Source organism: Apostichopus japonicus, chromosome 21 (assembly GCF_037975245.1).
Source record: "Apostichopus japonicus isolate 1M-3 chromosome 21, ASM3797524v1, whole genome shotgun sequence".
In the NCBI taxonomy this organism is placed as follows: domain Eukaryota; kingdom Metazoa; phylum Echinodermata; class Holothuroidea; order Aspidochirotida; family Stichopodidae; genus Apostichopus; species Apostichopus japonicus.
In genome coordinates, this window is record NC_092581.1 from 10,887,570 (window position 1) to 10,915,232 (window position 27,663).

The window sequence follows — 27,663 nt, forward strand, 5'->3', positions numbered from 1 at the left end:
CAGTGCAGCAGCCAGTGTTTAGAGCTACATTTACCATTCTTTACACAGACACCTGCACCCAGATCTCACATCCTAGCAGTAACCAGTATAGGGCTCCCTCTAAAAATCCTTTCCTTATCTTTCCCATAACAATCTCACTCAAGTGAAGCAGCCAGTGTTTAGAGCTCCATTTCCCATTCATTACACAAACACCTGCATTCAGATCTCACATCCTAGCAATAGCCAATATAGGGCTCCCTCTAAAAATCCTTTCCTTATCTTTCCCATAACAATCTCACTCAAGTGCAGCAGCCAGTGTTTAGAGCTCCATTTACCATTCTAAACACAGACACCCTCATCCAGATCTCACAGTAGCCAGTATAGGGTTCCCTCCTATTACACTCCTTTCCTTATCTTTCCTATAACAATCTTACTCAGGTGAAGTAGCCAGTAAACACCTCTACCTCTTCACACCTGCATTCCGTTCAACACCCCTTCACTAGGATTTTACAATCCTGCAGCAGCCATCGCCAAGATAACTTTATTTTCTGCCTTCTTCTTCTTCTTCCTCTTCTCCTTCAGTTGCCCTGTAGCATCAGCAAAGAACTGGACATCCTCTCTGCTTTCTATTTCCTGTTGCATGTACTTCAGACCGGCGAGATTGAAACCAATCACATCCTGGAATAACATAAATACAGATTAAAAAACATTACTGTTATCAACCTATTGAATAATCGATACAAATTTCATGTTGGCTGTATATGATGTAAGACTGTGCACTCAATGGAGTGAGCCAAAAATATTGGAAGCAGCTCATTTTCATGAAATTTTCTGCCGTTTATGAGCGATCTATGATGATATGAAAGAAGGAACGTCTGTCTTTCAGTTTTCAATTATTAATCACTAAGCTTGACCAGAAATCTAATCAAGCTCTCTTAAGATAGTGTATAAATTTTAGTACACTTCAAAAGCAATACAGGGTAAAACGGGTTTGCAGACATAATTCATCCATAATCAAAACAGATATTCGAGATAAATGACATCATGCAAATTTGTTTTCTTGCTATATTTAATACATCCTTTCGTAAATGCCTAACTTGCTCGACTGTTTGTACTAAAATTTGAGAAATTAGAAACTTTTAGTTGGAAACTGAAATTAAAGACTCAGTGATGGAATCCATGGGAAATTATGGGTGTATTTAGTTTTTCAAGGAAAATCAAAGTGCAGAATGAAGTATTTGTTGTGACAGTAAAATTTAAGAATAGTGATTCTTTGCAAGCTCAAAATTTCAGTTTCACACAGGTATTTAAATCGATTTCGATTGGCAACCAAATTCAACAATCATCCCAATCTCTTTTGGACTGCAACAAAAACAAGAAATAACCAGTTATTTTAAAAGTGCATTTTAAATAATATGAACCACAAATTTCCCTATTTCCCTATATCTAGACTATTCTCCATTTGAAGATCGTGTCGCAGATTTGTTCAGTATTAAAGAAACCTTGAAATAATAATTCAGAAAATCTTGAGAAAATCTTAAGTTCTACTTAAATTTATTTCTACAGAGAATAACCACCAACCAATGAAACAATGTCTCCTTTCTATGGAATTAAAACACTAAAGTTATGTTTCCCTTAAAATTTCATCTTTCTTCATAATGACAGATATGTAACAAACCTTCAGCTTGGTCACTTGGTTGAGTGTGGTCGTCCTGAGTCTGTCGATAATTGGTAGAAGCGTCTTACTGGATGTGATTTGACCGTGATTTACCCTGGAATTATGATGGGAAAAAAACAAACTTACTTTCAATAACATCTCTTGAGCTAAAATAGATACAAAACCTTTTCTACTTCAAAATAACAACCCATTTCAATATACCAATACAATCAAAGCATCTTGCCCATTAGCATCATACCAAAATTTAACCTTATAAATTTATATCCACCGGAAAAGTCAACCTTCTGGAAACATCTCTACAGATCAACTGAAGTGACTTATGCTGCATGGTCATAGTTATCATGATAACCCTTTGATACTTGAATTCTAAAGGGGAATGACAAAAACTAACAATGGTGTAACAATCGTAAGGAACGGAATTGATTTAAGACTTATTAGATATTTGTTGGTAAGATAGGAAGATTTTCAAAACTAAATTCATCTCTTCTGGCTCCAAATCTAACACTGGCTATGAGTGGATACATTTAAATATACCATTATTGTCAGCAATTGTGATCAGCTATCATATATGTTGGGTAGGACATTGATACGTTGATAAGTTTTATCTATGCTCTAGCGACCTGAGAAGTGACAAATTTACTTTGTAAGTCAATGCAGCGATTATGGTACTGGACATGACAGTTAACCCAACACACAAATCAAAAGTAAACTTAGAAAGGCTTGGTTGGAATTTTTTTAATTTAGGTATTAGTACACATAGAGACATAGACCTGTGGCAAAACCTGGCGACCGTTACAGCGACTTCCAATCTTTATAATCCTATGATATAAGTGGGAGACAAGAAAAAGTCCACACTTCACTACTGGAAAGCTTTCACTAAGACTGAGATAAAAACAAATAAATAAATAAATAATTACCTCAATAAAAAGAAGAGGCAGCGACATGTAAATTCCAGTTCCCATCCTCTGTTGATAAATATCTCCAGGAGAGGAAACAAGTCCAGCACGTAGCTGAAGGGAAGGACTAAAAGAGACTCCTCGAGTTCACTGAGAAGAAGAGAATAGCCAGATAATATCAGTTAATAGAAGAGAGGTGAAGTAATATCGCCCATGAGGGCAGGGAAGAATGTGTATGAGGGGAAGGGGAGGGTGGAGGGGATGGGGAATTCAATACATAGAGCGACAAGTATTTCTGTCTTACTTCTTCTTTGCAAGATGCAGTAAGTTAAAGATGCAATAAGTTCAATGCTTAGAAAGTAGAAGGTAAGCAAAATAACACTGGAGGAAAGGTCGGGTGAATAGAATGCACAATTGGAAACTGCATGTCTAGAAGTTTAGTGGAAATGACCAGTCTGGCAAAATACACTTTATTTCCCCCCACCCCCCTCTCCCCCATTCAAGGTTGAACTCTTTCACAATTAGTGGGCACACAGGTGTCTAACGCTTCAGTACAAGTATGTATCATTAAAGTTAAAGGTCATAGGTCAAAGCATAAGGAATCTGGAGTGGCAGAATCCAGACCAACTAAAAGCTAGAACACGTCTCCGTGGGCATAATGGTAAAAGACAATTCAACGACCATTTATTTAAATGTCCTAGAACACGTACAGTCTACGTATATTCCGGTATACAGACAAGTGAGGTAATATACACTCACAATTCAGTAGAATCAATCTTCAACTTTCACTATTAAACTAGTATCATACAACACTTGGATGCCTAAAAGAGTATTTGTCAAGGATCTTATATGAATACTTTCATTTTGAATACAGTACAACCACATGTCTTCAGCACTGTTTGACAGTGAATGTATATGATTCCCTACCTGCTCTTGACCTTCCTTAGCACATTACAAACGTATTTTGCCGGCTGGAAAGAGAAGGAGAGATTTGTTGTAAATTGAGATGATGGATGAAGTCCAAGAAAAGTTTGTGCAGATTTCAGAAGGAAATACTAATGAGTTGTTGCCAATCAGTGACAGCGATTTGTGTTCATTAATGCTAACAATTTATTTGATGATTGCATTAACGAGACATACACTATAGGGGAAACGGACAGGGCAAACGGACAGGGTGAAGGGGACAGAGGGAAGGGGACAGAGAGAAGGGGACAGAGGGAAGGGGACAGAGGGAAGGGGAGAGAGGGAAGGGGACAGGGGCAAGGGGACAGAGGGAAGGGGACAGGAGGAAGGGGACAGAGGGAAGGGGACAGGGCTGGACAAGGGCATTGGTTGGATGTAAGGATGGGATTGCTATATTACAATCTGTTACAGTACGGTTGATGATATCAATAATGACACAATTTAGGTGATACAATTTTTACAAAAACAATCATCAGATTTTGTTTCTATCCATGTCAAACTGGTAGAGGAAGTTATGATCATTGATACTCACTGTGATGTCTCCATATGCCTGCAGGAGAGGGTGTGGCTGAGGAAGAGGAAGCTGGTGGAGGACGATAAAAGAAATCATTTTTGATAGAAAACAATTCAACTCAGCAGGTTGTGTATCATTCTTTACCTTGGCACACTTATCACCATCTTTTCTCTTTTGGTTTCTTCTTTCGTTCTCTTCATATACATGAAAACATTGTGAGTTCAGTTGACAAGCAACAAAAAAAAATTCTTCACGCCCAAACTGTTGCAAATCATTTGATGATAAATCTGATCACTTGATGACTATTATAGAAACAGTTCTACATGAAATCAAGTCCTTGTTACACCATGTCGTTCACATGTTTGACAACTTTCTTATAAAATTGATTACAAATGTTATAATCGACACTTTTAAACACAGAAGTTGCTCTTGGTGAAATTTATGAAGTAATTGCCCTTATAGGGAGGAGTCACAGGCTGCTCAGCTGAAGAAAACTGACCAGGACACAACTCAATTCAACTGACGGGACCTAGTGTTCAATAATTGTCAATACCAGTAGTATTACAACTGACTGACTAAAGAGCACACATACAACCACTGCTTTCTACTTATGACCAGTGCTCAGTTAGGTCAATTGCAAGATTATTGAATTGAATTGAATTTGAATTTATTGTCCACAATCGGAAATTTTCGGCTTACACAGGTCGTAAACGAAAAAAGAAAAAAGAAAAGAAAAAGAAAAGCAATAGTATAAGTATCAATAGACTGCGATACACATACAGTAATACAAACATACATACAGCAAGTCCTACAAATAAGAAACTTATCTTCTCACTTGTGAATTAAATATATGGATAGAGTTAGGCACAAGTATATGCCTACGATTGGTTACATAGATCGCTTGAAGCTGGGCAAAATCTTGATTATTAGTTGTAGTCATGAAGCACACATCCACTAATAAATATCGACTAGTTTCCTTGTTATTTCCTTATTATGAACTTGAGTTGGGTCGCGGTCAGTCAGGCCATGGGCAGCTGGCATAACAAAATCATTCCTCGATTTTAGTCAAAACAGTCATGTGTCTAACCTAAATAATGACTACTTCAAACCATTCCTAACTGTCTTTTTCTTGTGGTAATTACCTTTTTCTTTTGAGCTTTGCAGTTTTCCTGGTAAGCAATTAATTTTTCTGTCTCCTCTTTGTACAGTTCGATGGCCTCCATTATCCTCTCTGCTCCTTTTACTGACTCCAACGTCCGAGTTCCTGCAAGAGTCACCTCCTTCGATGTCTCACCTGGAATCTATCGGATAGAATATTGCAGCCAACTCAGACCAGCTCAGACCAACTCTGACCAACTTTGACCAACTCTGACCAACTATCATCAACTAGGGGTTGGTTTCCATTATAATAATGCAGACCAACTATCATCAACTAGGCATTGGTTTCCATTCTAATATTGCAGACCAACTATCATCAACTAGGGTTTGGTTTCCATTATAATAATGCAGACCAACTATCATCAACTAGGGTTTGGTTTCCATTATAATAATGCAGACCAACTATCATCAACTAGGGGTTGGTTTCCATTACATAAATCCAGGTTCAAGTTTAGATTGAACAAATTTTCACTCAATGTCCTAACTGTTTCTATTTTTCTGAAATATTCTAAATAATATCTGAAATATTTCCTAGACCAAACTTGACTCAAAATGAGAGGGCTTCAGAAGGACTTCAAATTTCTTGGTACATTACAGAGAACAATATGTAACATTGCTGTTCGGGTGTTGTTAGTGCTGTTAGTGTTGATCAACGCAATTCAAATTAATTTTTCATATGCTTTACAGGAATACATGACAAAATGATAAGAAACTGGAAAAAAAACAAGAATGTTTGTCAAAGCTAGTGACCTAAAGAAAAGGAGATATGCTTAACAGATCAAAAAAGAACATAAAAATATACAACCAGAACAAGGAGAAATACATGGAAGTCACAGAAAGGGAAACCTAGCTAGAAAACATTACAGGGTAATACTGTTTACTTTAAGTTTCATTTAAGTCTTTGATGAAAAATAAACACTGTAACTAGTTTATAATGTGCTATATCACACCTTGAAAGATAAGGTGGTAAATTTAGGTAGACTAACTACACCCAAATCAATGCTATATAAGAGACTATTTTTTACAACAGTTAGCTTGAAAACCTTTGTCAAGTTCATTCCAATTCCTCCAAAGTAGCAAAGTTTTGTTCATATTTTTTGGTTTCTTGTCCAAAGAAACAGAACATTTGATTTAGTTTATTTTGTTTATTTTATTTGTTTTTCACAACATATATACAACAAACGTAGCGAATACAGAGAGTTATGGAATGTGAAAGGAAGTGTATCAAGCAAACCTTGTGGGCTTATCTAGTCATACACTCCCTGTACACAGAGTACACAAATAATTGATTACTTTGGCTTTGAACTTACGACGGTCGGATCTGCCTGGTTTAAACTTTCTTCGTACTCTTGCTCTCTATCCATCTCTCTCTCTTCACTCAACACCAGAGGCTCCTCAGTTCTCTCCCATAGCCTCAGAGACTTGTCATGTGATGAGGAGGCCTGTTGAATATTCATGATATTGACGAATAGATTACTAGCAGCTATTGGTGTAGATCAAGGTCAATGTGTTCAATACCATGCGATACCAAAATGTCATAACAACGCAGGTTCACATTAGGTCAGTCATTAGCTTGACTAGTTATGATTCATTTTCTGACAGAGAAGAAACTATCAGGAAACTTTGAAAATTTTACTTTTTACATGTGATTAATAATTAATGTTCATTATCCCTAAGTCAATTGAGTGTTAGCTCAGTGGTTAACGCCAGTGCCTTTCAATCATAAGGTCCCGAGTTTGAGTCACTCCAAGATTAATGTATGTCGTCCAGTTACAGAGGTTGTTGACAATTCATAAATCATGGACGTTAAAATATAAATCTAAGAGACTGACTTCGGTCAGCTTGCGACTTGGATAAGCTAATGATGGCTTCTTCACAAGTTCCTGCTTGTAGGAGGATCTAAAATACATACATGTACATACATACATACAATTTCTACTTGTCCCTACTAATGCTCTTTCAAATGTAACTTGATAGATTGACTTACCAAAAAGTCTCCACTAGGACTGATTGCTAAGCTCCAAATTTCTGCCTGGTGACCCTGTTGAGAGCAAAGAAAAAAAAGGAATGTTTTTTCTTTCCTTTAGCTACCTTAGCTACTAATATGATTCATCAGTTGATTTTCTGTGTGCTCACTGAAAGGACGAGTAACAGAACATGCTCAGTAAGCAAAATCTACCACTATACAGTACCAACCAGCTACTGGAACTGTTTCAATGTTCAAGGGTTAAAAGATTAGTAATTTAAAGGTCTTGTAGTTCCACTTCTTAATTCAAGTATAAATATGAACCCATCCCCAACTAACCCCACCACCCCCCACCCCAACCAAATAGTGCTAAGAGAGTGATTGTACAAGGCTCGGGAGCAATGTTTCACCATCATGAATTGGATATAAAAACACAGCTGCTAAAAGTTATATAAACTGGCATTTAAACACAGTTGATAACAATATTATTTTTAATTGGGTAGGGAGTGCCCTATTAACTCACACAAGCTGGACAGTGATGGGCACAGGATTTCCAAAGTGGGGAGAGGGAAATTCAAGTTTCCAACAACTAATTTTAGTAGGGTTACAAACCTTTGTGGACAGGCTTTAGTTGGATAAAAGATTTTACAAAAGAGGGGTGTGGCTTTTCTGTTGTTGCATGTGACTCCTGTGTAAGGGGTTGTGGAGCTACTGCCCTACCCCCCTCCCCCTTTCAAAATACAAAAACATATAGTGCATTCTGAGGCACATTTAGGGTATAAATTAGTACTAAATGATGGTATGTGCCAATAAATACTTTTGGGTTTTGAAAAAATCCAACCTCTGAACAGTTTTCCCTGACAGATGGTGGAGGGGGCCACCCCCTCCTCTGCATGCCCATGCTACTAATGCTAGATAATCAGAGATTGGTCAACATGAGGGGGATGGGGGTGGGGTGTGCTTCTCCTTTAATGTCCTAAACAACCAATAAACACTTGCTTAATTGGACAATACCCATCATAAAAGTATAAATAATTGCAGAAGTGTAAATTTCTTGATCTCTCACTAGAGTAACAAACATACCTGCAAGGTAACAATGTGCTCAAAGTTGTCCGCGTCCCACTGCTTGATTTTGCCATCTTTTCCGCAAGAGAAGAAGAGGTGGGTCTTGGGTACAAACTGGACACACATCACACTGTCGTCGTGGGCGAACATGGACTTGTGACAATCCCCGAAAGACATTCCCCAGATTTTTACGTTACGATCCGCAGATCCCGAGACCAGCAAGGAACAGTCCTTTCGGAAGGAGAAAAGGTAGGATGTCACTTAAACGTCACAAGTGTCTTGCCAGCAAATTTTAGTACGGTCACAAATTGCTACGAGTAACCAAATCTATTTTTTTCTCGGAGGTTATACTGGTTCAAATTATTCTCAGTCGAATACAGACCTAGCAGGGTGCTCTGTTCAAGCATACAACATATGCTATCTGTTCCTACTGTTCGCACTTCCACCTATGGGGAACATTGTTTTGCTAGATGAGCTCCACAGCTCTGGAACAGTCTCCCCTTACATCTGAAAACAATCCAGCATGTGTCAACTTTCCAGAAAGAACTCAAGGCGTTCTTATTCATAAATGTGTATCCATTTGTTTAATAGCTGTTGTGTCCATTTTGGGTACTTTGCTCCTGCAGCGCTTCTGAGCGTTTTTTTTTTCAACTGGATAAAAGCACTTTACAAACTCTTATATTATTATTATTATTATTATTATAATTAAAGGACATCTACCATGATGACCTCACAGACCACCCACTGTGTTACACTTACTGGAGTAAGTAAGAGCTTATCTGATAAAACATACCATAGATTCCAACTGTGATATCTCAAGGCAGGAACAAGATCTTGAGATCACAGGGTTTCAACTAACAGATCAGATCTGGGTTTTTTCTTCTCTCTTTCAGGTTGCTATGCCAACAGATCATCCACTTAAATGTGTTATCATTCAAAACTATAAGGTCAATACTGACAGTCTAGAGGGTAGCAATAAGGATTAAATCTTCACGACTGTCTGCAATGGTACTTACTGTAGATATATCCATCGAAAGGACTGGTAACTTGTGACCGTACAATGACAAGAAGAACTAACCCAAGGAAATGAAAGAAAAGTAAACAATGTTATTTAATTCATCATAAGTATTTCACAAAATTTGTATTACATCGTTAGACATGAAAATGAATATTCTTGTAGGTCATCAGTCAAACTAGAGAAATATTGTTTCCTATCTTCTTTTGCAATTTAGTTTCAGTATAGTTTCCTGTTAATAAGAATCAATTCCAGGAGGGAATATAGAGAGAAAAGAGATACTGATCTACCAGAATTTACTACCTGGCAACAATAAACCTGAAGTAATTAAAATCATAACTGTCCTTGCATTGTATACCTATCATCAGTGTCACAAACTGTAACAGAACTCATGTACCATATACTACTATGTATAATTTAAAGGGGGGAAAAAAATATATTTCAAAGTTCATTTGGATGATGTCAGACACAGTACTTGGGAGCCAATCAAGCAGATTCTGTCTTCATGCAGTTGTAACACAGATTTAAAGAAGCAATGGGTGATATTTTACACAAATAGATACATATAGCCAAAATGAGATATTTATTTATCTCGGATGGATATTCACTGCACGGGTGATAATTTATCCAGTACTGCATCCCAGAATGCAATGCAATGTGGTCCAACTGCCAGCCACACAAGTCCAATGATATGTAGCAGTGTTTAACACAGAAACCAGAAAATTCTAAATGAGAAAAAATTCAGAGCCAATAAAACGGGCACGCACAATTTTGAACGTTTAATTATTTCCTGCTTCGTAATGTAGCTGCCAAAACTGAAATAAGACTGACCTTCAAGGTATCCGCAAAGAACACTTTGACCGTGCTGTCCAGGAGCGACGCAGCCACAAAATTCTGATCGGGAGAATATTTAGCGCAGAGGATGTCGTCCGCCATCTTTAGAGTCCGCACATGTCGGAATGTTAGTCTCTTCCTGTATCAGAGGAAGACGTAAGGGAGTGATGGAGGAGAGGTATTATTATCCTTGACCATCGGGGGTCTTAGGGGTGAAAGGCACTACGACTGGACAAGAGTGTGACAGACAATACTGTCACGTTTGGCTGTCACAGATTCAAGGAATTGGTACCCGAAAGTGATGGGAGAAACGGTTCTGTAAGTACCAACATTGTACACAGTGGTATGACAGATGAAATAAATTTTACCACAAATAAACAAGCAAGGTTAGTATCATGCTAACCTATACCCAAGGCTCTCACAGGAGATGGGTAGTACTTTAAATACTAACACCATGCCGGTGTTATAGTACTAGCACCATACATAAATTTTAAGGTTTAACTTAAAATTTAACCATGTTTCTTTGGTTGAAAAGTGAAACCCTGCATCCCTCCCTCCTTCATCTTTTGCAGAAAATTTCTGATTTATGATAAGGCAACACAGACTTTTCCTGACAAGCTTGTGAGGGCTCAATATGCAGCCATCAATCATATTTGGGTATTCAAAATGATGATATTATCAAGCTTCCATAATGGTCATGTATAATTTCTGCATACAACAAGTGAACTTTGTTTAGTTCGGGTATCAAAAAAAAGTGACATATTTAAATGTTACAAAGTACTTTAGAAAATTGGTAAACTTTAGTTTGCTGCGGGACAATATATTTTCGTTGCAAAAAAGTGACAATTGTGATTATTCTGGCCGTATGGTCACCCTAACAGTTAAGGTTGTCTCAGGTGACAAGTGCTAGCATCATACAGATGTTACAGAATAAATGCTAGCAACACACCGGCATTAAATACCACTAGAGTAGTACTGGAACCACAAGAGACCTGATCAGACAACAAAGTATCGGTGTTGTGTAGTTTAGGCTGACATGATGGACATGGAAGGGACAAATATTACACAATGCAGCACTACACACTAGCAGCACACAGGCATTAAATATGAAGAGAGTAGTACTGGAGCCACAAGAGATGTGATCAGATAACAAAGTACCGGTGTTGTGTAGTCTAGGCTGACATGAAAGACATCGAAGGGACAAATATTACACAATGCAGTACTACACACTAGCAGCACACAGGCATTAAATATGAAGAGAGTAGTACTGGAGCCACAAGAGATGTGATCAGACAACAAAGTACGGTGTTGCGTAGTCTAGACTGATATGAAGGATGTCGAAGGGACAAATATTACACAATGCAGCACTACACACTAGCAGCACACAGGCATTAAATATGAAGAGAGTAGTACTGGAGCCACAAGAGATGTGATCAGACAACAAAGTACAGTGTTGCGTAGTCTAGACTGACATGAAGGGCATCGAAGGGACAAATCTAACACATTGATATGTTTCCAAAGAAACAAAGGTATAACTGTTTTATTATAGTTCCACCAGTTTCCATGGTGATGCCTTCTGTAATTTGGGTCTTTCAGCTTGCTGTTTAATTCAAAGTTATTGTTCTTTTGTATCATACTGCAGATAGGCAAAACTTTTGTATTCTTACTCTCAATGAACAGAAACCGCTGGAGTGAAGCCTGTAGCTTTAGCAAACAATTCTTAGCATTCAGTTTTACCACAATATGACAGAAAACAGAGTGTTTCGACCACCCTTAGCGACGGATAGACACAATGATTTGTCTATGTACATATCACCTAGCTGTATTTGTATTGTCAATAACTAACACACGCAACTGGCATGCAATGATGGATACGATAGGCCACAGTGAGTTAACAACTCTCATACAATAACAGGCTATTGATTGTTCATTTAGCTATTACTGTTAATACATATCTTACTATCTTAGATGTAAAACTATATACTAGAGGTGGTAACCTGTCTTGGCACCTGCTTTGATATGAAGTGCAGTCAGTGGGCAACCATTTGTCAGGCAACCAAAAAGTAGACGCCAGTTATGGTAGCATTTACAGACACAAAACTCTATTATATCAGTCTGCTAGATAAACCAATTATCACCTATGCTTCCTTATTATATATGTACATATTATAAAGTAACTGGTAATAGTTCATTAATAACACTATCCATCCCCAGTAAACTTCAGTTTGTTTTTGTTTATATTATTTATCATACTTATATTTGAAGAAAAAAAAGGACATTTAAATTAAGAGAAACTAAGATAGTAAAGTATAACTTTAGTAAGAAAGGAGAAGTACAAAGATCCATAGAGGTTGCAGTACAGTACTCCAATACCTGTAAGCTTACAGAAACAGGAGTATTAAAATAAACTAAATATACACAAAAATTCAGTCCTATGTCTCATAGTAGTACCTACCCTTTACAATTACAACCCCTCCCCTGCCCTACCCAGCTATGCCAGCCATGTAGTTCATTTTACAATTAAGGAACACAATACCTGAAATAAATAGTAATAATGTGCTATCAAATAAAATATAAAATAGTATAGATCATAGATTCCATTTTATGTAACTTCCAGTAAGATTAACTTGATTTTAAAAGTTAGAACTGTTTTTCATGCAAGGAGCACTAATCTATGATACATTTTTCTACAATTTAGTATTTCTAATCTCAAAACTTTAACAATGATCTTCTGGCAAGGAGAATATTCAATAAGGTCAACTTCTATAGCCTAGTATATGTAAATTAGGCTAGGCTTAGAAATATCTGTTAAGAAAGTGTTGTTAGGCTTTGAATTAATTGTTAAAAACATTTGTTTTGGAGAAGGAAGATATCTGCAAGCATACCTGGATGTGGAATCTTCAGTTTCATCCACAAATTCAAAATCCCAGAATTTGATATCTTTATCAGCACTACCAGTTATGAAGCCTCTCTGATGATAAGAAAAACAGTTAAAAAAAAAAACATATTAATACTCTTTGAAATGTTTTTCACAAATTCTTAGTCTTTCTTCACACTCGTCCAGAGTTAAATGTAGTGTGATTAAGTAACAATAGCAACTTGGAATATAAACCTGACATCTATTTTTACATGAGGTAATGGCTGATAGGTCAGAACACAACCTATTGGACAAGATTTAACACAGAGGTGTTTGGAATGCAAGCCTCTCTATTCCCTGGTAGTATGATAACATAAACATGACATAAAAACTAAACATATTATCTAAAGTTGTCTTAGAAATAGGTTCGACATTAAAATAAAGCCTTTAAATATTATCAGATTTTTGTAGGCTAAGGGAGGGGCATGGGGTGGAATTTAAGGCACTCATGAAACCCCCATCACATGCGACACTGGTGGTCTTCCAATAGTGGCCCCTTGATAACTCGGTTGATCAACAAGAGTAGTAAGGCACCAACTCTTTGTCTTTCTTTATGTACCGACATCACATTTTCAACTCATCAATGTCATTACCAGTGTTCAAAGTCACACATATGTCTGCCTATACCTGTATACTCTATTTCACAGCGTGTAAAAGATCCTACATATGGTGTGACAGATATACAGTCCACAGATGTAGTCCTACAAAGTAGGAAGAATATTCCGCATAACTTTTTTGCTAATAGGGTTGTGAATGAGTGGAACAGTTTGCCTGAGAAAGTTGTACTTGCAAGTAGTGTGAATGGGTTTAAGAATGCCTTCGACAAGCACTTTAAGCATTGTAATCTGGTCTGAGTGTTTGTGTCTTCAGTTTGTTTTTCTCTCCTATAGGGTCCTTGATTGGGACTTGAGTGTCCCTCCTGATCCTTTTTTTCTACTAAACTAAACTAAACTAAAAAACATCACGACAATAAAACTATAACAACCATCAAACTTTAACTCCAAAGTCAGCATGTTGCTTCAAGGTTATTGCAATTTACCAGCAAGTGCTGACATTGCCTGCTCACATACTGTTCACTCCACAATACACAGTAACCAGCATATATTTGTCAAAGACAGTAGGCTTCATTGACATTCTTTCACCCTCACAGGGGAGCTGGGTAAAACTGTCTTTTACAAACATATCTAAACATGAAAATAGCTCGTTAGAGCTACACGCTTCACTCCAGGAGTTTCTGTTCATTGAACCACCTAAGGAGAGGTTGCATTACAAATGCTTTGAACAACCATCACTATGCTACTTGGCATCAATTAATTTAAATTATTCAGGACGGTTGATAGACCGAATTAAAGTATAAAACTGACCTTATCAGGAGACAGAGATATGGACCAGAGTGCACCTGTGTGGGCCTCGACATCATCTAACAGCTTCCCCCCTGCTATGTCAAATAGTTGAAGATGGCCTTCCTGTTCAGAGATCAAAACATACATGGTTTTTAATTTCGTTTCTCTATATGACTTACTTTACAGAGGGAAATTGTGAAATATAGGGTATAGAGCAGGGTTTCCCTAACTTTATCCCCCCACGAACCCCCTATGGATGTCAGAGTTGTCCACAAACCTCCAACATTTCGAGACATGATCTGAGTCATTATTATTATACTATAATACACATAACAGTGCTTTGTAAAAGATGAAGTTCATAGTGTAATAATGAACTGAAAAATGCACGGTACGGTACTACTATGGCAACATATGCGTATGAAACGCGAAAAGAGTTTGTCGATAGGTACGACTTTTGTACATTACTAAATTATATGATAAATCAGATTTTAGTTCAACAAAAAGTACTCTAGTATTGACTTTCAGAAACGTCTCACGAACCCCCTGGGATGGACTCACGCACCCCCTGGGGGTTCATGCACCCCAGTTAGGTTACCCCTGGTATAGAGGAACCTAGGGAGGAAGCTGAGGAGAGCGGAAGTGAGGTTAGAAGAGAATGTGACCCCTCCCAAAAAAAAAAATATGACAACAAAGATATTTGATCTGAGGTTTATCAAAATTTTTTAAAAATGTTATAGAGCCTAACGTTTCAATCATATCAGGATCTTTCAGAAAGGCAACACAGAGATCCAGATACAGAACCTATAACTTGATTATTTCACCTCCACAGACTTATTGCACTAGGTATTTAGCAGTCTGGTCACGGTTAAGTCCCCCTTTGTTTATCAAAATTAACAAACAAGCCAAGCTAACCAGGAAAGGTGCTGACTAATTTCCCAAATTGATTGTGAGAAGCATTTAATGTTAGCTTTCAATATAATCAGCCAGACATGGTGGTTGATTTGGAGATGAAAACCTTATAGCTAACTAATTCTTGGTCGAATTTGCCCCAATCTGGTGGTGCTAATATATGGGACCATCAAAGGACAGATAAGGTACTTGGGGACAAAATGTGTTTCTTTTATCCATCAAAGTTGCTCCAGAAATGATGAATTATTTAGAAATAATTTTTTTTACATAAAAACAAGAACATATTGCATTAAACTTGGACACTCAATTTCCATACCATCAATGAGTTTCCCACACCCACTCCTCCCCACCCTCCCAAAAAAAACAAATTACTGCTTCATTCAACACTCTGTAATATAATAAGCCATACAGTAGTACTACAAAAGTTGTATTAATTGTTTGATGTCAAAAAAAAGGCTTTTCATAGGTTTTCAAGGCTTCAGCATATAGCAAATGTACCTTGGTTCCTGCAATGCAATGCCTCTCTCCTGGAACGAAAGCTAGACTGAGAATGTATTCAGAGGCCATGGTGCGGACACACTGTTGACTTCCCCTGCAAGATTGAAATTAAGCAAGAGAAAGTTTAGTAGCAAATGTGCGATTCAACCTTTGGAAAATTAAGAAAAAAATTATGGGGGAAACAAACATATTAAACACAGACAGAATTGCTCTCAATCCACTGAGCATACTGAATATTGAAATGAAATATACATATAAATAGAGAGAAAGTAGTCTGATGGTTGACTGCCCTGATAATGTTATATATAACATAAAAATATTAAAATAAAGCAGATTTCACTGATATATGTTACGACTGGTACACTACCAGCAAACTGTATGAAATATATACATAGAGAGAATATAGTCTGAAGGTTGACTGCCCTGATAATGTTATATATAACATAAAAATATTAAAATAAAGCAGATTTCACTGATATATGTTACGACTGGTACACTACCAGCAAACTGTATGAAATATATACATAGAGAGAACATAGTCTGAAGGTTGACGACCCTAATTCTGTAATACATAACATAAAAATATTAAAATAAAGCAGCTTGGCTGATATATTTTAGGACTGGTACACTACCAGCACACTGTATGAAGTATATACATAGAGAGAACATAGTCTGAAGGTTGACTGCCCTAATACTGTAATACATAACATAAATATATTAAAATAAAGCAGCTTGGCTGATATATTTTAGGACTGGTACACTACCAGCACACTGTATGAAGTATATACATAGAGAGAACATAGTCTGAAGGTTGACTGCCCTAATACTGTAATACATAACATAAATATATTAAAATAAAGCAGCTTGGCTGATATATTTTATGACTGGTAGATTACAGGCACACTGTATTATGCAGTTCACACTGTATGATGTACATATATAGAACATGTAGTACACAGGTAATGTGAAGAACCTAATAAACTCTTAGTTTCAACATGTTAAACATTAAATTTCTCATATTTTTCAACATATGCATAATATATACTGCATATATGCATAAAATATACTGCAAATATAGATATGCATATATATATATGCATATATATACTGCAAATATACTACATGTGGGCTGCATATGCATAGTGCATATATGCATAATATATACTTACTCATGTTTTTCAACATATGCATAATCAACATATCTTGTTTCTCATGGAATGATCAGAGAGCTCCAAATTGCCAATTTCTAAACTGCAAATGTTTGTGTTTTCACGATGGGGAATAAAAAGTTATTTTACTCGATTCTGACTGGTCTGTGCTCAGAAGTAGGTGCACATTTAAAACATTACAACAACGAATGGTGGTATATAATTTAGTCTTCAATTAGCTGTTTTACATTTATTGAAAGACAGTTTTGTGTTAAGATTACAGTTACCTAAACTGTACCTTACTACACAACAACAACATTTTAAACCTTATACTATATTTGTATTTCTCCAGTTACTGTTATTTTGGTATTTTGTAAATACAGGAATCGTACAATTTGGCAGCTGTGTCATCAGGATAGTGAGCCACAGTATTTTTCTACTTATAGACCATCTAATACATCTAGACAAAGTGCCTTTTTTTATCCAATTTTTGGGCTAAATTACGTGTCTAAAGTCCTGCATCTCGAGGTCTGCATCGAGATACTCAACCACTGACTGAAGTTATCAAGAGAACAAGCCACCACCTCTACCTTGATGTGAAAATTACTTCCATCCACAACTTTGGCCCAAAAATTATTTCAATAAGAAGCATATTCCATTAGCGAAGCGTACTACAGCATCAGGGATATTAAAAGTGGCTTGCCCTGTTGTTAATACACAATGGTCTGTTTTATTTATGTGTACGGCAGATGTTTCTTACAAAATTGACATGATTAACGAGTCTGTTATTACCAGCAGCTCTGTCAATAGTCTATAGAATTTGAAATTGGATGCATACAGGAGTCAATAATGCTTTCTTCTCTGCAGAATTGCACACTATTATTTGATGGAGCTCAACGACGATGTTCATGACTTTTTACCATTGTTGTAACGAGCCTTGATTAAAACCATCATTTCATCAAATGAAAGATCAATAGAGCTTTATGTACATTACATTTATATGCTGACTTACATTAAGATAGTACTGTGACCCAAGTCATTTACCTCAATTCAAGTTTGGAAAAATTCTTCGTTTTTTTATGATTATTATTATTGTTATTATGACAAAAAATGTTTCAAGGGGGTTAAAAGACTGTAATTTTAGAAAAGTGTTAATCTCCCCACTGAAGCCCTCTACAGAAAATTACTAAACAGTTGTAAAGACTAAAGAGTGGTAGAGACTAAACTTGACATTAAAATATAGTAAACTTGTAATATAAACCCTGCTGATAGGTTTGATGGTTGCATGGATAGGAACTGGGGGAAGGCAATGGGAGGGAGTGTGGGGGTGGGGGAGAGGTGTCGAAAGGGAGAGTAATAATAAACTTTAAGATAAGACTTGATGGTTGCATGGAAAGGAACTGGGGGGAAGGGGAGGGCAGGGGAGTGGGGAGGGGGAGAGAGGGAAAGTAGATAATAAACTAACCTATTCCACATTTTCACTGATTCTGCTGAGCCTGATAGTATTGCTGTGTTATCAGCATTGAAGCAAATTGCTCTCACATCACTACGATGTGCTGGTATTGAAAGCTGGCTGCCTGTCGTCACGGTAACATCATTGCCAGCCCATTGATGTATTTCTACTTTGTTGTTGTGCAGCAGTATCACCAACGTCCTGTTTCCACCGGCGTCAGAAATGAGATCGAACGATCTGCAGAGAGAGAAAGAACAATGAGTTAACAATTGCATTGTTCTAATGGAAGCAGTAACAATAGCAAAGTTAATTGGGGATGGTGGAGGAAGGGGTGTGGTGAATGGGAGGGGGAGGGCGAGGGAAAGGGAGGGGTGGGGGATGGGGAGTGGGAGGGGAAAGTTGAACAAAATATTCCTTTGTATTAGAAAATACTCTCCATTCCCAAGTTTGTGGCTGCATTGCTCTTCAAGGTTTTTCTTTGCATACATTTTTGTGTTGGTTGATGTTGTGTTTTACAGTGCTGTTTTTCATTACATTCTGAGGTGGAGGTTTATTGGGTGGGTGTGAGGGTGTGTGAGGGTGTGTGAGTGGGTGTGAGGGTGCTGTTAGTAAGGGATGATGGTGTGGAGAGGTAATTGAAATATCACAGAATACAGACCCACCTGATTTTGCCACCAGCTTTGATTGTTCCAAGGTTTCTAATTTCTTCCTGAACATCCAACTCCACAGACTCGTCAGTTTCACCAGCTTTGCCTTGAGTCTCCGTTTCCTTACTGTAGAAGAGTTAATAAAACAATAGAGTGTTTTGCAGTACACTATCTTCCTAGATACAGAGGTAATATTTTAACGATGTCCACATTAAAATCATAGGCATTTTCATCTCTGACATGTTTTTTTTTTTAATATGTTTATTTCATCTACTGTTTTCCACCCACCTACCATTCCCACATGACCTGCTCATTTCAGTAAGTTGTTCAACAGGACTTCTAGAAAAACCTGTCTTTTGTTTGTTGTCTTTTTTTTTTTTCGTTACTTCAAATCATGCAAATAGTTGAGAATCATGATACCTTAACAGTTAATGACAACAAGCTACCCAACATAACTTTTACCCATATGCCATTTTATCAGAAGCACTAGTACGAATGTGACACTGTATATCTGTTCAAAGGGACATTCTATAGAATACAGACAGTGTATCACAATACAACTCCAACAGAAGCTGAAACTACCAGTTTAAAATATTAAAGTGAACTGGTCTCCAATGGTCAATGGGTGACACTCCTTTTTTGTCGTGAGTCACAGATATTGGTTTATTTCTTGAAGTGAAATATTCACTAGTACCTAAATCTCACTTCAAATCAAATCTATCTGTGCAATGGTGTCCTTAAACAACACTAACAGATGTCAGACGGACACATTCCTCGTTATCTTACCTCATTCGTTTCCTGGCACGTTTTCTTTTCTTCTGTAAAAACTTCTTTTTCTCTTCGTCGGAGCAGACCAAAAAGATCTCCACAAAATTGTCTTTGCCCTGCAGGAAGATATAACACATGTCCACAAATTAGTTAATCATATAAAAGCATAGCAGTTATTAAAATTATTAGCGAAGCACTATCTATAGTGCAAAGATGACTACTTACAGGTATCAGAGGCAGATCCAGTTAGGAGGAACAGGACCCATCTTTTCACCCTTCTGTTTTTGGGGGAGGGGGCACAAAAGGTTTTACTAAGTGCACTCAAAATTAGCTGCAAGCTTAACTTTTGCTCAAACAAAGGTCACATTGGATAACAAAAACTTGGCGTGATCATTGCAGGGGCCATCCTTAGTTTTATCAATGGGTCTTGTGCAGATATATCATGATAGTAATTTTGTTATCTTCCGACATTTGTCTTTCGAGAAACTCTCTTCCAAGAGTCTTCAGAATCCGCTTTCTGGGCATCACAACATTTCCATAGCTGATGTATTACATTTGCTATGGACTGCCAATTAAAATGATCAGGGGTCAATTACTGGGCCCAGGGGTGAAAAAAGAACAGGCCCAGGAAAATATGGGATAAAGAATAGTGTGTTTGCATTTTCATAATATCTTTTGAAATAGAGGAGTGTTAAAATGGAGTCCCAGTGACACACAGTAATCGGCCATGAGTCTAACCATAGCTCTCAACTCCCCTGTGAATGTCAGTGAGAGTGTTACACCAGTAGTTGCTGGATCAAGCAATTCACCAGAGGATATTACTTACATGGACTCCAAGTAAGCTCCTTCTTTCATCAGTTTTGAGGGTTAAAACCCTGTCCTTTCCTGATCTCCTCAGAACACCAACCTTAGTGCAAGACAAAATAGCCTGAAAATATACAAAACAAAAGAGCAAAACTTTGTCAAAAGGTGTAGAATCCAAAAAGTGAAAAGCAGTGACATTAATATCATATATATTTCTTGCACTTTTGGGTCTCAGTGCATTTTGTTTATAGCTTAATACCTTAATAGGACAACCATGCCCGGTACAATGCTAGTGCAGTGTGCTCTATATATTTCAAAATTCCACAGGTTTCACCCTGAATTAATCAATGTAACTGATTTATTGTTAGTGGTTACCTTATATTGACCCTGCCCTATGAAGCTAGTCCAGTAGCCAAGAATTTGTTCTGCTCTTCAATAGGTTTTCATCAAGCGCATTGGACTTAACAAAGGTAGCTGGTATGACCTTACCTTATGTTCACCCTGCCTGACACTAAAGCTAGTCCATTAGCCAGCATATTTCCCCATTCCCCAAGTTTCATAAAGCCACCTGGAATAATGTTGGCAACTGATGCCCACCTCATATTAAATCATTTGCCTAAATCTCAAATATCTTGGTTCACTGGAATTTAATTTTTAACAATATACCTAAACTTAGAAATGCTGATCCAAGCTTTGATCAAAAGCAAAATGAAAAATTCAGTACAGATTCTGAGAAGAAGAAATATATTAAACATCTTCCAGTGAAGTTTTATATTCCAATCTTGTACACAGTTTCCACTCTACTAATAATGTGCGGGTTTAATTCGAAGAACTAGACTCCAAATCATGAGTCAACAAGGACCACCCTCTATGACTACGTACCAATACAATAAAGCATTTCTGGCATGGGCACTTTCTAAAACTTTTATTTTAAAATATAAAATTTCTTTGGGGTTTTATATGAATGGAGGCAGTCATTTAAGTCTCCCAAGTTTGTGTAGCAGTAACTGTTATAAATGGCTCTGGATTTTGTCTGTTATAGCACACTATGGTACTTCCCAGTGTATAAAAACTGACATACAACTTTGCACCACTTGCCTAGCAGTTAAGACATTTTGAATAGCCTTTAACTGTGCTAGACTGAATAAATTTTCCCTGCAATGTGGTTAAATGGTAGTAAGCCACCAAAATGTTCACTTGACTTTCACATTACCAAGGAAACATATTCAGCGGTCATACTCACCGTTCCACCCTCATCCTCTCCCTCCTCATCAAACTCCTCTTGGTTATCATCTTCATCCTCATCAAATGCTAAGAATGTCTTCTTTGCTTTCTTCTGAGGAGGTTCCTTATCATCTCCTGTTTCCTAAAAATCAAAGGAAAGAATCAACTTTAATCTTAAATAAAATAAATAAATTAAATAAGACTTGAACTACTGTAAAAAGGCAAACACAGCTTCTAAGAATCATAAATTCTGGCCATCTCTGGAGCAATTTCAAACTGATGCATTTTACAAGTTTTTTTAATATATATTTAGGGAGGTGAAGAACACCAATACAACAAACCAAGTTTTTCTTTTTAAAACCAATGAAGAATTAACTGGAACAAACTCCATTTCCAGGTGATCAACAGAAAATTTTGTACATGCCAAAATAGTGGCTCTTGTAAGGGTTTTGAAATGGAAGGTTAACGCAGGGAGGCATTCTAAACTATCATGCCTTAAAGAGTAGCATTGTTTAACCAGTATTCAATAAACAGTTTAAAAGTACAGCCTGTCATCAATTTGTGGAGTGTTATCTCAGTGGTTAACGCCGGTGTCTTCCAATCATAAGGTCCCCGGTTCGAGACACTCCAAGATTAATGTATGTTGTCCAGTTACAGAGTTGTTGACAATTAACAATTTGTAATCATGGACATTAAATCTGAATGTAAGAGATTGACTTCGGTCAGCTTGTGGCTTTGATAAGCCAATGAGGCTTCTTCGCGAGTTCCTGCTAGCAGGAGGATCTAAAATGCATACATACATACTTACATCGATATTTTGTGAGCAGTTATTCAGGTGAAATCTTAAAAGTATTTTCTATTGTTATTTGGAATAACTACAACCAAATTTTTCCCTCATACCTTTAGTTTTACATAACTTTTCCAGAGAAGCCTCATTGTTTGGAGCAATGCCTTCCTTTTTTACTTTCTATCGTAAAAGATTGGTTATTTTACTCACCTCTGAGTTAAATGTGATATCCCATACACTTAATTCACTCTCCACTGCACCCGTGATTAATCTCTGATCACTGACCAAGGATAGTCCCCAAACCTGCAAAAAAATGATAGCAAAAAAATATAAACTCAGTCTTCAAATAATTTCAAAATAAAAATAATGTAAGACTACAATGAAACATACATATACACACCTAATTTTAATATTGAAACATCTTCAGAACAAACCTAACTTAAAACCATCTGTTTAAAAATAAATTTATAAAAAACACCTTACCTAGCTTTCACAACAGATCAATTAATATGCAAAGCAATGATGTCTCTTTTGTTGGTTTGCTTTCCGACAAAATACAGATAGGATGTGTTTTGAAAGAATTTTCAAACTTATACGTTGAAAGCAAGTGACACTTCTCTGTCTCATGGAAATAGCACATAATGTTATGAACAGGTACTCCAAAAGTTAGGAAATTACCCAATGATGTTACCAGATCAGTAAAATCACCATAGAGTGACAGTTAGTATATAATTCAATGAATATCAATAAATTCAAATATGTTACGTTGTATACGAAACACTCTTAAAGCATTCCTTTATGTTCATCAGATTTATTGTGATTCTCATCAAACAAACCTCTGTTCTGTGTCCAATGAGGGTCTTAAAGCAGTGTTGTGTGTCCAAGTCCCAAAACTTCACAAATGTGTCTTTTGAACTAAAGGGAAAAACATAATAAAACATAATTTACAATCATTTTTATATTGTAAAGGAGATTCATAAAGTTATCATGTAATCATATTTATGATTACCATTTGGAAAGAGCAAAGAATGAGGTTAACATGGAATGTTGCAATATTTTGGCAACAACATACATGTGCAAAATCTATCTCTATCAAAATAATAACAACAGCAAAAAACACATTGATACCAAATTTCTAATACATTCTGTCTGTTATATTAAGTTACATCAAACCTTGATACCTTCATGGGAGCTACTGTAAATAACAGTTTACTTTCTCTCTTTTTTAATTGATTTTTAGGATGGGAGATGGGTGGGAGGGGGATGCCAAGGGATACTCCTGATGATTCTACTTGTTTCCCCTACATAACTGAATGTTATTGATCACATACCTCAAGTGGCTATTTTAGCGTGCCAACGGTGACAAAATGGTCACAGGTAATTCATTTACTTACCAGAGAAAGCTTTTTATTCTGCCAGACCTACAAATCTAGAAATCAGTCTTCAAATGTATTTCTTTGCTTTAGACTACAAAACTTAGCTGCGCATTAAGTTCAACAGTACAACAACAAGACGTACCTTGTGATAAGAATGTTATGTTCCTTCATGAAGGTTATATCTGTTATCATCCCTTTGTGGCCCTTCAGTCTGTACAGTCCACATTCACTGACCACATCCCAGACAATCACATCAGTATCCTACGTAAAAAAAACAGATTTCCGGAAAGGTCAAATAAAAAATATAAACGACTCTTCTCAATACATTACAAAATTATTGCAAAGTAATTCAATTGATTATAATGATAACAATCATTCCAATGCATTTGACTACACCTGTGTAAAATAACACTAACCTGCTGCTGAAGTAATAGGAATAAACTTTATAAAGTAAGTTGTGAATTCTCTGGAAGTCTCAGGAACTCACCTTAGCACCAGAAACTAGCCGCATACCACTAGGATCAAACTTCAAGGCTGTGACTGCTGACTTATGACCCTTAAAGGTCACCGCAGCTTCACCGTCAGCAGAGAGGTCATATACTTTGACCGATCCGTCCATGTAACCGACGGCCAATTGAGATTTGTTACGTCCGACAGCCAGGATGGATGCCTCGTACTTTTCTCCTTTCAAAGTGAGCACCTATGGTAAAACATAGCTCTAGTATTATTCCAGATTAGTTTCTTGTATTTTCTCATGAAAAAGTCATCATGTCAACCCTTTAAACTGATTTTTGCATTCACTTAACAGAATCCAACTATTACATCCTTCTGTGTAAAGTAAAGTATTCTGTTTAAATGATTAACTTTTAAAAGACACTTCCATAACAAAAATTAATATCTGTAGTCCAGGCTTGGGGCGATTACATCTGAATGTAATCGATTACGATTACTTGAGAATGTATGATTACGATTACGATTATGATTACAGCCTAAAGTTGAAGTAATCGATTACGATTACATTGTAATCACAATTACATTGTGGTTACTTGCACAATCCTCTGCATATCTGTTTAATATAACTCTCTGCCGGGAAATAGGGCAATGAAATAGGGCAAAGGAAGGGCATTTACAGTATATACGGACAAAATTGTGGAAGTATATCTACAATTCCTACCAGGCATTACACATTTATGCCTTAACACGTTTAAGATGTGTAACCCATAAGTCCAGTAAAAAATACAATTTAAACAGACAAAGAGTAAACAGACAAATACTAAAGCAAAACAAATGAAGATTTTCATGCAACACTATATTTTGTAAACTAATAATTTCTGCATAGCAGCAAAACTAAAAACTCTTTTACAGTACATTATAACACCAAAATAAAACTAAACAGCTTTGAAATGGGGCATTCCACAGTACATGGGACATGGAAGGCCAAAGTAAAAGTAAATTATTTTCATCAAAAAGTGGTCAACTCTGGTAAAGCAAATTCTGATCCACCAAAATACTTAATTTGCTGTGATTTTTTTTTAACAGAATAATTCAGGTGTTAAAAAATCCTTGAATATGGCGATCAAATCCCCAGTAATTTATGTTTATTGTGCTAGAGAATTCTAGAAGCAGGAACACTTCTTTGGTCACATTAAAAGCCAATATTAAGAATTAGTTTTAATCATTTCTACTAATTTTGCCCTTCTCATTCAAATTTCACTGTAATCATAAATGTAATACGATTACGATTACTTTGCCCTTGTAATCGATTACGATTACTTTGTAATTTTCACAAAAGTAATCGATTACGATTACGATTACTTCAAAAAATGTAATCGATTGTAATCGATTACGATTACTGATTACGATTACCCCAAGCCTGATCTGTACAGAAGGTTTGATCAAATGCCAGCAAACATATCACAAAAGATAAAAATCTGATGATTGAATGCACAAGCACTCTCTCAGCTTAAGTTATGCTCAGTATGAGGTACATGGACGGTTCATATCCAGTATGCACACAGTACAGAAACTGACACAGAAACAGAAATCTTGAAGTCAATTGAACCATTTATCAGTAAATTTAGTTTCTCTGTGTGCTGTTGTATGAATAGGACTTGAGGTATCAAAAAAATATTTAAATAATGATAAAATGTGAAAAGAAAGATAAATTTTTCTTACTATTTCTCCTTTTTTCAGATCCCATATCAAGACATCTTCCACTGCTGTTACTGCCACAAGATTACTCTGAATATCGTCAATCTCCACAGTGACTATATTGGCCTTGCTTGTGCCAACGACTCCAAACAGAGCACTTGGTGCATACCGCAGGTACTGCTTAGTCAGTCCCATATTAATACAATTCTATAAGGAAGGGGAAAAAAGGAAAGAAAATGGCTGTGGTTCAGTTCCAATGGATGATGTTGAAAACTATTTATGTTGCTAAGTCATTGCAATGATTATAAAGTGTATGAAAATATTGCAAAGTGAAATACATGGCATGATGATACTACTAAACTATCTTTCAGCAAATGCACAAATCAATATTTCAATGAAAATATGTGCAAATTGTTCATACTGTAGGTCTAGGCTTGGGTAAAATTCAGTTGGTAATGGTCACCAAATTGACTAGACATAAGAATAGATAAATTGGCATACCTCTTAACAATTAATGGTAAGTTATAATACAATATATGCACAAGGCATGCAGGTGCGAACAAGTCATCGCTAATCTGGTACACGAGATACAAGCCTACACCTCAGGCCAGCTGAGATCATAAAGTGTCTAAATTGAAGAGTGGCATCTTTATGCTGATGTCAAGATTTCACTAAAGAATTTAAATACAGTGTGGATAACGCAAGTGATCTCATGTAATACAGATAAAGGTTTAATTATTGCATTTACCAGTTACAATGATATCCACCTTCACAAACGTGTGCATGTGTACGCTGCACATTCGTCGCTGTATAAATACTGAGTTTCTTGTTCACTCACTAAGCCCCGCCTATTATGAATTTATAAGTTAACCTCGCCCACTGCATAACGCCGGATTGATAAATACAGTCTAATGCTCAAAATGTGGTCCTCAAAGTTTTCAAATCCAATGAGACGTAATTGTAATATCAATTATATGTTTTTATCCAACAATATATATAAACTATGGAATTTCACTGAGTGATCGAAAGAACAATGCATGGCATGTATACACTTTGAGGGACTTTGTATAAGGTCTGCTTGTGATCGGATATTTCAAGCTAAAAGATGGCCGCAAACGGCGGAGAGCATAGTAGAGTTGTGCTAGGGGAAGGAGAGGGGTACAGAGGATAAGAAGGGAGAGTTGGAGATAAATAAGAGAGAGATGGAAGAAAGGGTTAGGGTACCCTATATTGACTTTAAATATGTGGGAATTTTTTTTTTAGGATATTTGATACGTTTTAAGAAAAGTAACCAAAGATAGAGTATGCATGGACACATAAAACCAAACAGCTTGATCCATTCTCCACCCGATCCCATTACATCGAGACTTTTACCAAGTGGAGCTATCACGGGTCCTTTAAAGGACTCCTTGAAAAAGGAGCTTCATTCATATGATGATCTTGGTGAAAGGTCGCTGATCGACTTGTTGTATTTTGTGTACAACACCACCATGATTTTCGCCAAATGGCCGACGAGTGACTAATGTGAACATTCTGGATCTGGTTCTGGATAACATATCGGTATCGTGTT

General features: G+C 36.7%; 1 protein-coding gene across 1 annotated transcript; it reads right to left on the minus strand.

Annotated features, from left to right (window-relative positions):
* On the minus strand, positions 1 to 26,954 carry LOC139962818 (WD repeat-containing protein 3-like). The gene is made up of 25 exons (XM_071963178.1): positions 26,842 to 26,954; positions 26,118 to 26,300; positions 24,430 to 24,642; positions 24,085 to 24,203; positions 23,403 to 23,481; positions 22,777 to 22,869; positions 21,799 to 21,921; positions 20,578 to 20,679; positions 19,770 to 19,867; positions 18,999 to 19,109; positions 18,349 to 18,573; positions 15,736 to 15,829; positions 14,350 to 14,451; positions 12,954 to 13,039; positions 10,066 to 10,207; positions 9,236 to 9,292; positions 8,238 to 8,450; positions 7,176 to 7,229; positions 6,499 to 6,630; positions 5,173 to 5,331; positions 4,049 to 4,099; positions 3,481 to 3,524; positions 2,575 to 2,703; positions 1,658 to 1,751; positions 1 to 657 (listed from the first exon to the last, which is right to left on the minus strand). Exons 2-25 carry the CDS (start codon positions 26,286 to 26,288, stop codon positions 487 to 489), a joined length of 2,862 nt encoding a protein of 953 aa, XP_071819279.1. The 5' UTR covers positions 26,289 to 26,300; positions 26,842 to 26,954; the 3' UTR covers positions 1 to 486.
* Between the last annotated feature and the right edge of the window lie 709 nt (positions 26,955 to 27,663).

Excerpts from the sequence above, each read along its gene's own strand:
- LOC139962818 (XM_071963178.1), bottom strand. The coding sequence starts at position 26,288 with ATGGGACTGACTAAGCAGTACCTGCGGTATGCACCAAGTGCTCTGTTT. Across the intron at positions 8,451-9,235 it reads TTTCGATGGATATATCTACA|GACTGTTCCTTGCTGGTCTC; the intron begins GTAAGTACCATT and ends TCCTTCCGAAAG. Across the intron at positions 1,752-2,574 it reads TGCCTCTTCTTTTTATTGAG|GGTAAATCACGGTCAAATCA; the intron begins GTAATTATTTAT and ends TCATAATTCCAG.